General features: G+C 33.4%; 2 protein-coding genes across 11 annotated transcripts in view; both read right to left on the bottom strand.

The window, feature by feature from the left end:
• The window catches only part of LOC100498673 (UPF0363 protein CG9853 homolog), a 203,114-nt gene that overhangs the window by 146,483 nt on the left and 43,958 nt on the right, over positions 1-12,673 (bottom strand). For 8 of the 9 annotated variants that reach the window (XM_031921446.1, XM_032601395.1, XM_032601397.1 and 5 more), the window contains 1 exon segment: positions 1,092-1,170. The exons of the other annotated variant lie outside the window; for it this stretch is intronic. In XM_031921446.1, the coding sequence (XP_031777306.1) occupies positions 1,092-1,170 (79 nt within the window). 9 annotated transcript variants of the gene reach the window in all.
• Positions 4,703-5,545, bottom strand: LOC116415878. Of its 2 annotated transcripts, XM_031921462.2 has the most exons (3): positions 5,275-5,537; positions 5,032-5,152; positions 4,703-4,947 (listed from the first exon to the last, which is right to left on the bottom strand). In XM_031921462.2, coding segments are annotated over exons 1-3 (168 nt in total). In that variant the 5' UTR covers positions 5,321-5,537; the 3' UTR covers positions 4,703-4,946. The 2 variants fall into 2 exon arrangements, with proteins under 2 accessions (XP_031777322.1, XP_031777321.1); XM_031921461.2 differs by having other exon boundaries at positions 4,703-5,152; positions 5,275-5,545.

Here is a 12,673-nt window from a genome sequence, read left to right on the forward strand (position 1 = left end):
ACTTATCTTGAAATGCCTAAATCAAAAATATTCTTTTAGACAAAGATTTTTCAGCTCAATCTGCAACTTTACTTGTAATACTTATAGCGACTTTTAGCACTTGTTGAAGCAAACTTAAGTTGTGAATAATAAAATACTATGAAGTAATAGTCAATGTTTTGGTCATACCATACGGATGATAGCACTGACTTTCATACGATAAAAGTAGACTTTAAAAAAAAAACAAAAGACAGTATAGTAACGCTTTAGCGTTTGCCTCGAAAAAAATTTTAAAACAATCATATTGTAGTTTTTAGTTCTAATTAGTAGTATAGGCGAATTCTCTTTCAATATTTTTCAATATTTTTTACTATTAATATCTACAACTTAAACGTGGGAAGTAGCCATGAACCTTATCTGCAAATAATATACATAACTGGCTGCATGATTTGCAAAACGTTACGCAAGAAACTTTTTAATGCCTCGCTGATGACTCTAAATAACAGATCTGAGATGAAACGCATTGTAATTTGTAGCCGGATGAAATTTGTAGGATAACTGTAAGTCTGAAGACAATCTTACGATCCCTTCCGGTATGAATTCCTAACCTCAAAATCCGCCACCGACCCGTTATACCGCCACCGAACCGATACACCGCAGCCGCGTACACCGAATCATTATTCTAACAAAATCGCGTATATATTCTTGTAAATTGTTAACCGCGTTAGTTTAAACAATTCCACTTATAAAAGCAAAGTATTTTTAACGAGACACATAATTGATTTTGTTTTAGCCGGGATTTAACAACTGATTCCAAATGCTATTGTTTAACTAAGAAATATATTTTGTTATTGTTAAGAACATAAAAATAGACTCTTTTTTGCTCCTTTCCCCTATCCAGATCCTGGAACCGACTGACTATCCAGTCTCTTGGGGAAAGTTAAACCGTTACATTTTCTAATATTGACTGGCATAAATCTGCAGTCACGCCTATCAATGGCATTAAAAGTTCATTTTTGCACTGTGCTCATGCCATGGATAGGCGTGACATAAGTGCGAATTTTTACCGTAAATGCTATGAATAAACAATAAGTGTATTAATGTATACATACTTGTTCACATTGCAAAAGTAGAAGAGAACCGTTGTATAACATCTGAATCAATTCATGATATTTTTTTTGTCCCAGATATCTAAAAAAATATGACATTTTATGACTCATCAATATGTAATTTTATAAATCATTGCAATAGATTCAAGTTTTCAATTATTTAGAGTTATGCGCATATGTTAGTTAGTATGCGCAAGTTATATAACAATAACAATACAATAAAAATGTGTTTGGATTATAAATTTTTATGGTGATAATTAAGCACACTACATTCATAGACAGCATCGGAGTATAATAGGTTTTGTAATATACGTGAACTCTATAAGAACTATACATTTAGAGTTCCGTAAGCGTCATGACATACTTTTAAAAAATTACTAAAAAGAACTGAAATCTCAAAAAATTAACCTTTATAAAGTATAGGGTTAGACGAGTTTGATATATTCCGCAACGAAATAATAGATAAAATAGGACTGAGATCAATCAACCAAAGTCCAGTTTATTATATTTAATCATAATGAAGAACGAAATTTTTTTGTAGACAATAAAGGGTTTACTTAACTTGAAGTTAAGTTATATACTGATCAATTAGAAAAACTCTCAAGATACTTACTACGTAACTTGCCATGATCTTTTCATTTCGTTTGTTGGTGAACAACTAAAATTTTCTTTTTATGTATTAGAACGTCATAAAAAAACCAGTACAATGAAACGGAATAGTATATTGTACAACAAGGGGCGAAAATGGGCTTTTCCAAGCGAGGATGATGTTTGAGCATGAGTGGTAGTCGAGGGCGCCGTAGGCGTAAGTAGAGAATAGCAACTGGCAAATTTTGTCACATCGAATAATAATAGGTACATCTTAGAGTATGCAATTTTACTTGCACTCTTAAAAGTCAAACATTGCAAGAATTCTTTGCAAGAAAGTAAAAGATTACAATTTAATATATGATGATAATGATTCAAGATATATTAATCATAATTGCAGAACAAGAATAGTTTCACTTAATTTTTTTGATGTTATTAAAGGCGTGTTCTTAAAAAAGTTAAGAAAAATGTGTAGAAATCCGAAAATAGTTGTTTGAATTGGGAATAAACTAGGGATTGTAGGAGACAGCAATTATAAAATAAAGAAAACTGTTTTGAACTATGAAAAAACTATAATCTTCACTAATTAATAGTTATTGTCTGTTGTATTCATTTTTTTATTTATTTTCTGAATCGTAAAATTTTACACCTGAAAAAAACAAATACTACTAAAGAATCTAGCAAACTAAATAAAACTGAAGACAACAAAAGATTACTGTTATCTGTGTTCATCTGCAGTTCATAATGTTTTTTTTTTTTCAGTTGTTTTCATTTTCTTTTTTGTTAGGAATTTAAGATATCGTTATCATTTAATATAAAACTAAATATCGTATTATGTATCACATTTTAGTACAGAATATCAATGGTATGATAGTTATAATATCACAATTTACATTATATTATAAATGTAAAAAAAAGTTTAATTAATTTTATTTTATTGTTCGATTTTGTTAATATAATTAATACTGTCATCAAATAATTACAAAGAGTTTAAAAACATTTTTTAATATTCAAAATGTATTGCTTCCTCCTAGAGGAAGCTTTGCAATATTAAAAATTTTGAATTTCGTCAAAACTTCTAGAAAATACTTTTTGGTGTGTTAGAAGTTCAAATCACCTGTTTATAGAAAATTTCCGGGTATGTGTATGTGTGTGTGTGTGTGTGTATACCGTAATATTTCTGGAACTACTCGATCAATATCAATAAAATTTGACATGCATATATATTTTTGGATTCTGAATTCGGGAAAAAAATTTATTTTTTATTTTTCTAACTATTATTTTTATGGCCAATTTTTTATTTTTGAAAAACACTATTTTACGTACTTTTCAATCATCCCATTGTTACAAACCATTTAGCTAAAATGCATTTGAAAGAAAATAAAATTACCTACTTTTCCTTGTTTGGTCTAGGGATCGACCGCCTTGTTCGGCTAATAAAATGAAAACAATGAGTTTTTTTAAAAATACATATCTCTAAAACTAAACATCATACCTTATGAAAAAAATCATGTCGATGTGTCATGTGTCAAACTAAATCCCATTAAAATTTTAAGTGATTTGACTTCTTACTTTTTCAATAATGAATCAAAAACTGGATAAATTGAGTTTTTTTGTGCCTCGATTACGTTCGTAAAAAGGCCTTATCGCACTTGAGATTTTGGGAAAATGTAGATACTTTATGTGTTTTGACTAAGTTCATTGCGCAGCTTTCATACCCCTATGGTTCTTGAGATATCAAGGTTTCAATTTTATTTTAAAAAGTTTTTTATTCCTTATATCTCTAAAACAATGTAGTCAAATGCTTCAAAATTTTATTTGGTAATTAACCATAAAAATAGCTATCAGTTGCTGAAATTTTAAACGATTTCGTCAAGCGGTTCTTAAGTAAAGAGATAAAATGAAAAATCCGATTTTTCTCAAAACTTTTGCTTCCTCTTATAGGGGCGGCGTTGCACGTCGTTGAAGTCCCTCCCTATGAATTCATGTCATACTTATATACATTCTGTCAAATCGAAGATCAAAAATTTTCTTCTTCTTCAACCCACGGTAAATATGTTCCAGAAACAGTTTCTAATGCACCTACATTTTTTCAAATTTTTAAATTACTTGTTACAAAATAGTAGGGAGCCAAAGGCGTCAATTTTGGCAATTTTTGGGTTATCAGCACAAATTAATTAATTCATAGCTACCCAGAGAAGCATTTTACACTATAGACATGAATATACTTTTCTTTGTAAAATTTTCTCACCTTTTTAATTAAAATACCCTTAAAGTTTTATATATATATACACAGGGTGGACCATTTTAATCTATTATGGGAAATATCTCAGATTTATGGTTGGATACAGAAAAATGTTTTAGACAAAAGTTAGAGGTCAAAGCGGGTCAACTTTTGGTACCAACAACTTTGACCTTGAACTTGTTTTTGAAGGTCATTTCAAGGTCAAGATACTTTTTTAAATAGGAAAACCTACTTTTGACTCCGGATTTGAAAAGTGCAGAAAATTTTACGTTCAAAATGATATTTTGAACAAGGTCACGGAAGGTCATATGATGGTCAAATTTACGAAAATTGTTAAATAATGTGTGTTAGCTCGGAATAACGGTTGGAAACATCAAAATGTTTTTAAAAAACGTTGTCAAGGGTGAAGAGTTTCACTTTCTGGTTGCAATAACCTTGACCTTGAATTTGTTTGTTAAGGTTATGTCAAGGTCAAAGTGATTTTTCAAGCGAGAACCCCTGCTTTTGATCTCCCATTTGGTAAAAATAAGAGAATGCCCGTTGGAAATGCTAATCAAGGTCATGGTAAGGTCGTGTCAAGGCCAATTTACTGTGCACTTCAAAAGTTAAAAATAAATATTTGAAGGTTAAAAGACATCAAAGACCTTGAACATCTGTCTAATTTTGAGGTAAAATTAGCCTAAAATATAAAAAAATTACATGAAATCCATTTATTTTTTTAAGACAAATCTTTCTCACTTGGTATTTTACATTTTTTAAAAGATAGAAAATCAGCCAAGTACCTATGACTTTCTCAAAGCTTTTTACTTCCTATTTTTAGCTTTACCCAGAAACAATGACATGGACGTAATAGGATTATGTTTCCTTTGGGGTGCTTTATTACAGTGAGTTCCCCTTGCCTCTCACTGTTTGTTAAGAAAGGTTCTTACAATCCGTGCAAAATGTGGTGGTGCACCATCCAATTGCACCTACATTCTTTGCCTGGTCTCTAAATCGACATCTTCAAGCAAGCCAGGTAAATGGTCTCTGAAAAATTCCAAAAAATTGTGTTGGTTGACATTACCGTTAAAAAAATAAGGACCAATTACATATCCATTTACAATCCCACACCAAACGTTTAAACTCCAACAATGTTGATTATCAACTGTTCTGTGCCAAAGTGGATTCACATCTGACCAGTAATGACAGTTATGTCTGTTTAGTTCCCCAGTATTTTTAAAAGTTGCTTCATCTGAAAACATAACAAATGTGAACAACTCTGGATGCTGTAATGCCCATTGACAAAACTGAAGACGTTGTGCAAAATGCCGAAGCGTTAGTTCTTGAATTAATGTGATGTGGTAAGCATGATACCTTTAGGCTTTGAGGATCCAAAGAACTGTTGATTTTGGTATTCCATGTTGTCTTTCAATTTCTCGAGAACTAATGTGAGGATGAAGGTGAACGACTGCGAGAACTGTTAAAACACGATTGTCATTTTCTCCATACTCATGCTGACGACGTTCATGATGTAATCGTCCTTCTCGAGCTCTATTGGTTAGATATGGTAAGTTGGATGTCGCCTATTTGGATAACGTTCAGCGTAAAGTGCAGCTGCACGAACATAAACACCTCGGTACTCTCCTAAAATCATAATCATGTCCACAATTTCATTTGGGGGGTAATCAGCTATTTTATATTTTTACAAAATTAACTACTGTATAAAGATAAATGAACCGTCACCGTTCAAGTACGGGTTGCACGTCGAGAGAAAATATTCGAATATTTTTTTAATAATCTTAGCGAGCCGTCTTCGTAGTTGGATCTTGCGAGTGAAAATCACCGTGAAGTCTTACCGGACGGTGACGGTTCGATAAGGGTATTGCTACATTCGTAGTTGTGCATCTAAGTACCACCTGTGCAAATATTACTATCCGTGTTAGAGATCGTACTTGAGCGGCGGGCTAACGGATAAGTATCCAAAATCGCGAGAAAACCATTTATAAAGATAATTTTACCTCAAAATTAGACAGATGTTCAAGGTCTTTGATATCTTTTGACCTTAAAATATTTATTTTTAACTTTTGAAGTGCACAGTAAATTGACCTTGACACGACCTTACCATGACCTTTATTAGCATTTCCAACGGGCATTCTTTTATTTTTACCAAATCGGAGATCAAAAGCAGGGGTTCTCGCTTGAAAAATCACTTTGACCTTGACATAACATTGAGAACCAAATTCGAGGTGAATGTTATTACAACCAGAAAGTGAAACTCTTCACCCTTGACAACGTTTTTTAAAAACATTTTGATGTTTCCAACCGTTATTCCGAGTTAACACACATTATTTAACAATTTTCGTTAATTTGACCATCATATGACCTTCCGTGACCTTGTTCAAAATACCATTTTGAACGCAAAATTTTCTGCACTTTTCAAATCCGGAGTCAAAAGTAGGTCTTCCTATTTAAAAAAGTATCTTGACCTTGAAATGACCTTCAAAAACAAGTTCAAGGTCAAAGTTGTTGGTACCAAAAGTTGACCCGCTTTGACCTCTAACTTTTGTCTAAAACATTTTTCTGTATCCAACCATAAATCTGAGATATTTCCCATAATAGATTAAAATGGTCCACCCTATATATATATATATATATATATATATATATACAGGGTGTCCCATTTTAATTTACCACCCCCTAGAACTGGTTAATAATTTGCTCTGAGAAAAAAATGTTTCAAATAAAATTTGTTGGGTTCGAAGGGGGACATCTTTTGGCTATTTTAGCTGTGACCTTGAACATGACCTTCAAGGTCATTTGAAAGTCAAGACCAAATTTTCATATGAAATGTGCATATTTTTATGGCGGATTCGGATTCTACTAAAAAAGAGAAACACTTTTTGTCCGAATCATTTTTTGAAAAAATCCCAAATTTTTGTTGTAAACGGCTTTAAAAAAGTTGAAAAAATCACTAGATATCTCTTATTGCCCCACACTTTAAAAGAAGTTAAAAATTTTACATTTTATCCGAGGAATTAGAAACGTACACAATTTTACAAATTTAAGTCCAAGTATGACCTTAGCCATGAACTTGTCCTTAACCAACAAGGTCATTCGAAGGTCAGTCAATTTATTTAACGGTAATCCTCGATTTTTATTCCGGCAATTGAAGCTTGGCTATGACCTTGACCTCGAACCTTAAATTCATTTTAAGAAAGAACCATCACTTTAATGGAAAATACTCTCTTTTTCAAAGAAATGAAATTACCAAAAAATTTATTAACAGAACCAAAGTTCATTAGAACGCTAATTTGATTCATTTTTTATCACATGGGGGAAGTTTGCAATCTTCGGGGTGTGTTTGACATTCTCTGGGGCAAGTTTGCAATCTTCGGGGTATGTTTGACATTCTCTGGGGCAAGTTTTACGTCATCTGCGGAAAATTTGACATCATCTGGGGCAAGTTTACGATCACAACTGGGACAAGTTTGACATCATCTGGGGCAAGTTTGAGCAGTAAGGGGCATGTTTTCAACTGAGAATCAAAATCAAGCTTAGTTTTTTTAATGAAAATTGTACATATTTTAAATCATATTCAGATTCTCTGATAAAGTACGCATCTTTTTAAGAAATATTTTTCTCGTAAATGCTTTATTTCTCGCTAAAAGACATTTTTTTGCTTCGTTATCGTTCTATTGGTAAAGCTTGTAAATTCTTACAGCTCCTCAAAGCTTCTCATCATTAGGTTTTCATTGACTTTCTGAATTTCAGAGCAGAAAAATACTTATAATAAATTATTTCTAGTAAGATTAAATATTCCCTAAAAAATCTACCTACAACAGATAATGGCTGACTACACGCCAGTAGAGATAGTCAACATGATCAAGATTCTGGGAGAATGTCACGACAATTACAAGGCTGCAGCGAGGCTGTACGCTGAAAGGTATCCGGACGCTCGTCATCCTACTAGGAGTAATATTAAACTTCTAACGATAAGAGCTCAAGGAGGTAACTTAAGAAGGAAGAGGCGTGCTGTAATTGCCGAGGATCCTCATATTTCGACGCGACAAATTCAGCGAATGCATGGAGTACCCAGATCAACAGTTTCCCGTTTATTGCGTCATTTTAGATTTCATCCATATCACTTGCACCTTACACATGCCATTGAGCCTGGTGATCCTGCCAGGCGACTTAGATTCTGTCAATGGGCGGAAACACGAATGCGCATAGATCCATTTTTCTTTGATCGGACTCTCTTTACAGACGAGGCAAAGTTCGACAATATGGGAGGAGTTAATCTTCATAACGCGCATTATTATGCAGAAGAAAATCCACATTGGCAGCGAGATCACCGTACACAAAGACGGTGGTCAATTAATGTTTGGGCGGGCATAGTTGGGGAATACGTTGTGGGTCCAATTTTTTATGACCGTAATTTAAACGGCGAGCTTTATTTAGATATTCTCGAGAACCAAATTCCACCTCTTCTAGAAAACATTCCGCTAGAAATAAGGCGAGACATGTGGTTCCAGCAAGATGGTGCTCCCGCTCATCGTAGACTACTTGTCAGGAGATTTCTGAACGCGACATACCCAAATAGTTGGATTGGAATTGGTAGTCCAATCTGTGAATTCCCTGCGCGATCGCCAGATTTGACCCCATTGGACTTCTTTCTGTGGGGGGCCGTGAAGCAGAGAGTTTACGCGGAAGCCCCGACGACGGCACAAAATATGATGGAGAGAATTGTTGCAGCATTTCAGGCGTTCACCCCACAAACATTAATAGATGTCCAAAGAAGTTTTCGGCAGAGAATACAAATGTGCATTCAACAAAATGGGCAATTGATAGAGCACTTGAGGCGTTGAAATTTCCGTGACTAGCTGAACGAAGGGGTCTTGCCTCAAGTGGCTGGACGTGAAGGTCTTGCCTTAAGTGGTTGGACGTGAAGGTCTTGCCTTAAGTGATCAAAAGGATACCTCTGTCTTTGTTTGAAGCTAGTAACATTCATCTAAAACAGCTTATTTCTAGGACAAATTCTCTTTTCAGTTAAAGGGAGAGCTACCTATTGATGATCAAAAAATGGTTAAGACAAAAAGTGTTACTTTTTTGGTAGAACCCGAATCTGTGATAAATCTTATTCAAATGACCTTGAAGGTCATGTTCAAGGTCGCAGCTAAAATAGCCAAAAGATGCCCCCCTTCGAACCCAACAAATTTTATTTGAAACATTTTTTTCTCAGAGCAAATTATTAACCTGTTTTAGGTGGTGGTAAATTAAAATGGGACACCCTGTATACACAGGGTGTTTCATTTTAATCCGACCACGTCAAAAAACCATGGAAAAACTAATTTTAACGAAAAATGGCCTTAACAAAAGTTGAAGGGGGTAAAGGGGGCCATCGAATGACACAAACACCTGTGACCTTGAACTCGATTTTCAAGGCCATTTGAAGGTCATTGTATTTTTTTAACGGGAACCCCTATTTTTGACCTCGGAATACGGAGCAGCGGAAAAAATTACGTCGGAAATGACATTTCAAGTTTGCCTTAGTGACCTTGAGAAGGTCAATTCAAGGTCAAATAAGAAGTATCAGCCTAAGATTGTTTTCCTTTCAATTTTTTCGTAGAATTATCATTTTGTTATTGTAATATACATTAAGAGAATAATTGACTTAAAATGTGATTATGCTTTGCTGACTTCAAAGCCATTTTGTAAGGTCAAAAGTGCAAAAATGCAATATCAAATGTTATGTGGAGTCCATATTTATATCCTAACTTTAGTGTTGCCCAGGAACAACGACGTGGACGTAATAGGATTGTGTTCCCTTTGGGGTGCTTGATTAGAGTGAGTCCCCTTGCCTCTCACTTTTCGGGGTGCTTGATTAGAGTGATAGAGTGAGTGATTATTCACCAAGAATCAATAAAATATCAACCCTTTCAGCGGCTGGATAATCAGCCATTGTTAAAAATTTATAACAAGTTCAATAAAAAATGTTGTTTTTACCAAACTTAACAAATTAGATAGCTTTCGATGAGTAATAAATTTTAATAGAAAAAATAAAGGTCAATGAATGAAAAAGAGAAAATGTTAAACAAATGATATTTGATTAGTTTGGCTAATCAATAACTATTCAATAACTAGTAAACTATTGAATACTAAGTGTAAGTAACAATGAGTAGAGGATAAATTCATATGAAAAGAGATCTCTTATTAGAAAAATTGTCTATTTCAACAATGAGTCGCGGGAAAATTCAACATGAAAAATCATCTTTACAAAATAAATTATTTATTTCAACAATAAATTCAGGCAAAATTCGATGAGGAAAATTAGTAGCCAATTGTGTCCACGTCGTTCCTGAGTAACGCTAAAGATAGGATAAAATTTCGCTTACGAAAACATCCCAAGAACTGAATAGAATCCAAAAAAATGGTGGTGTCTTTGGGCACCTACATTCAAATCTGTACATAATAAAAGTGAGAGGCAAGGAGACTCACTCTAATCAAGCACCCCAAAGGGAACACAATCCTATTACGTCCACGTCGTTGTTCCTGGGCAACACTAAAGTTAGGATATAAATATGGACTCCACATAACATTTGATATTGCATCTTTGCACTTTTTACCTTACAAAGTGGCTTTGAAGTCAGCAAAGCATAATCACATTTTAAGTCAATTATTCTCTTAATGTTTATTACAATAACAAAATGATAATTCTACTAAAAAATTGAAAGAAAAACAATCTTAGGATGATACTTCTTATTTGACCTTGAATTGACCTTCTCAAGGTCACTAAGGCAAACTTGAAATATCATTTCCGACGTAATTTTTTCCGCTGCTCCGTATTCCGAGGTCAGAAATAGGGGTTCCCGTTAAAAAAATACAATGATCTTCAAATGACATTGAACATCGAGATCAAGGTCAAAGGTGTTGGTGTCATTAGATGGCCCCTTTTGCTCCCTTCAACTTTTGTCAAGGTCATCTTTCGACATCAGTAAAATAAAACCAGACAAACAGCTGTTTATCAGATTTTTTGTTATTTGACCTTGAATTGACCTTCTCAAGGTCACCAAAGCAAACTTAAAATATCCTTTGCGACGTAATTTTTTCCGCTCTATCCGATTCCAAGGTCTAAAATAGAGGTTCCTATTTAAAAAAATCACAATTACCCTCAAATGACTTTGAAAATCGAGTTCAAGGTCATAGGTGTTTGTGTCATTCGATGGCCCCCTTTACCCCCTTCAACTTTTGTTAAGGCCATTTTTCGTTAAAATTAGTTTTTCCATGGTTTTTTGACGTGGTCGGATTAAAATGAAACACCCTGTACATTTTTTTTAAATGCATTCCTTCTTGTTGAAAAATCATTGAAGTGTTGAATTCAATATTTTCAACTTAAATTTCCGAAACTTCAATAATTTATCAACAAGAACGAATGCAATTAAAAAAAAATTGTATTTGAACATTTTTCTCTTTAATTTGTTCAAAGAATTTAGCGAAAATGTGGTAATTTTGGACTTTTCGACTTTAGACAGAGCGGAAGCAATTGACTTTATGCGTCCAAATATTACAGACGTTCTATTTGATATAACTACTAAAATGTCCACACTATTACGAGTCGCGAAAATGCGTACAAAAATTCAATACACCCTAATATTGTATATACACCTATATTATATAATCATTTTGAAGATACTTCCCCCGCCCCATAAAATGACGTAAAAATCATTCATTTTTACCTTATTTTTAAAAATAGGAAAGCCCCCCCCCCCCCCGCATCTTCACAGATCTTACAGTTACACAACAGTACTGATAGATTACCACATATTTCAGTGATACTAAATAGTAAATTATGATAAAAACTACTTTCTGTATAAATAACGTAAATAAGAAGTGTTTCAAGTGACAAACTTTGACAGCAACTGGCAACATCGTATAATTATAGGTACATCTTAGAGTATGCAATTATATTTGTACATATTAATTTTATCTTATCTTACATTATATTAAATTGTGAAACAATTTTTCTCCGGTTCTCTGGGCCAGCAGCCTTACGCCACAGTTTTTTAGATATTACGTTATCTTTATATATAAAAATGATCTATAAAAAGTTTGGGCCTTAAAAATTTTTATTTTTAAGCATTTTTGGTCTTAAAAATTTTAGGTCTTAAAATTTGGGCCTTACAATTTTTTTAGACTTTTCTAACCTTTGAATATTTGGGCTTTAAAACATTAAGGCCTTGAAATTTTTTTATGCAAAGGCTATAGCCGGGTTACTATGGTGAAATGGCCCCCTTGGAAAATGTATATATGTTATATACCATTCGATGGGGGATAAAAAAAAACTCCCATAGCCAAATTTTTAGCTCTCTGCCTAGTGCGCATGCGCAGTAACGTCGATAAACGTGTTTTTTTGATTTTATTTTTTTCTGAAGTCCCTATAGGATAAAAATTTTTTTAAAAATTCACATTGGTGTATTTTTATGTCATGAATAACTGCCATTTTTTTGGGATTACATAACCTCAAATATCGGATCTAAAAAAATTATTAAAGTTTTCAATCGATATTTTGACCCCCTTGATTTTGAGGTGCAACTTTTTAAGTAGACTTTTTTTGTGTACTTTTTCCCGTTCTTTACGATGGCACTAACGTTTTTTCCTTAAAAATGGTGGCACAACTCGATTTGAGCCAAAAACTGATTTTTTTGCCATTTTTTCACGTTTTTAGCTGGTTATGTTACAATTTAGTTACTAAAGTGACTCCTTTTGAGTAGCTTTG

Source organism: Nasonia vitripennis (genome assembly GCF_009193385.2).
Source record: "Nasonia vitripennis strain AsymCx chromosome 1 unlocalized genomic scaffold, Nvit_psr_1.1 chr1_random0011, whole genome shotgun sequence".
Lineage (NCBI taxonomy): Eukaryota > Metazoa > Arthropoda > Insecta > Hymenoptera > Pteromalidae > Nasonia > Nasonia vitripennis.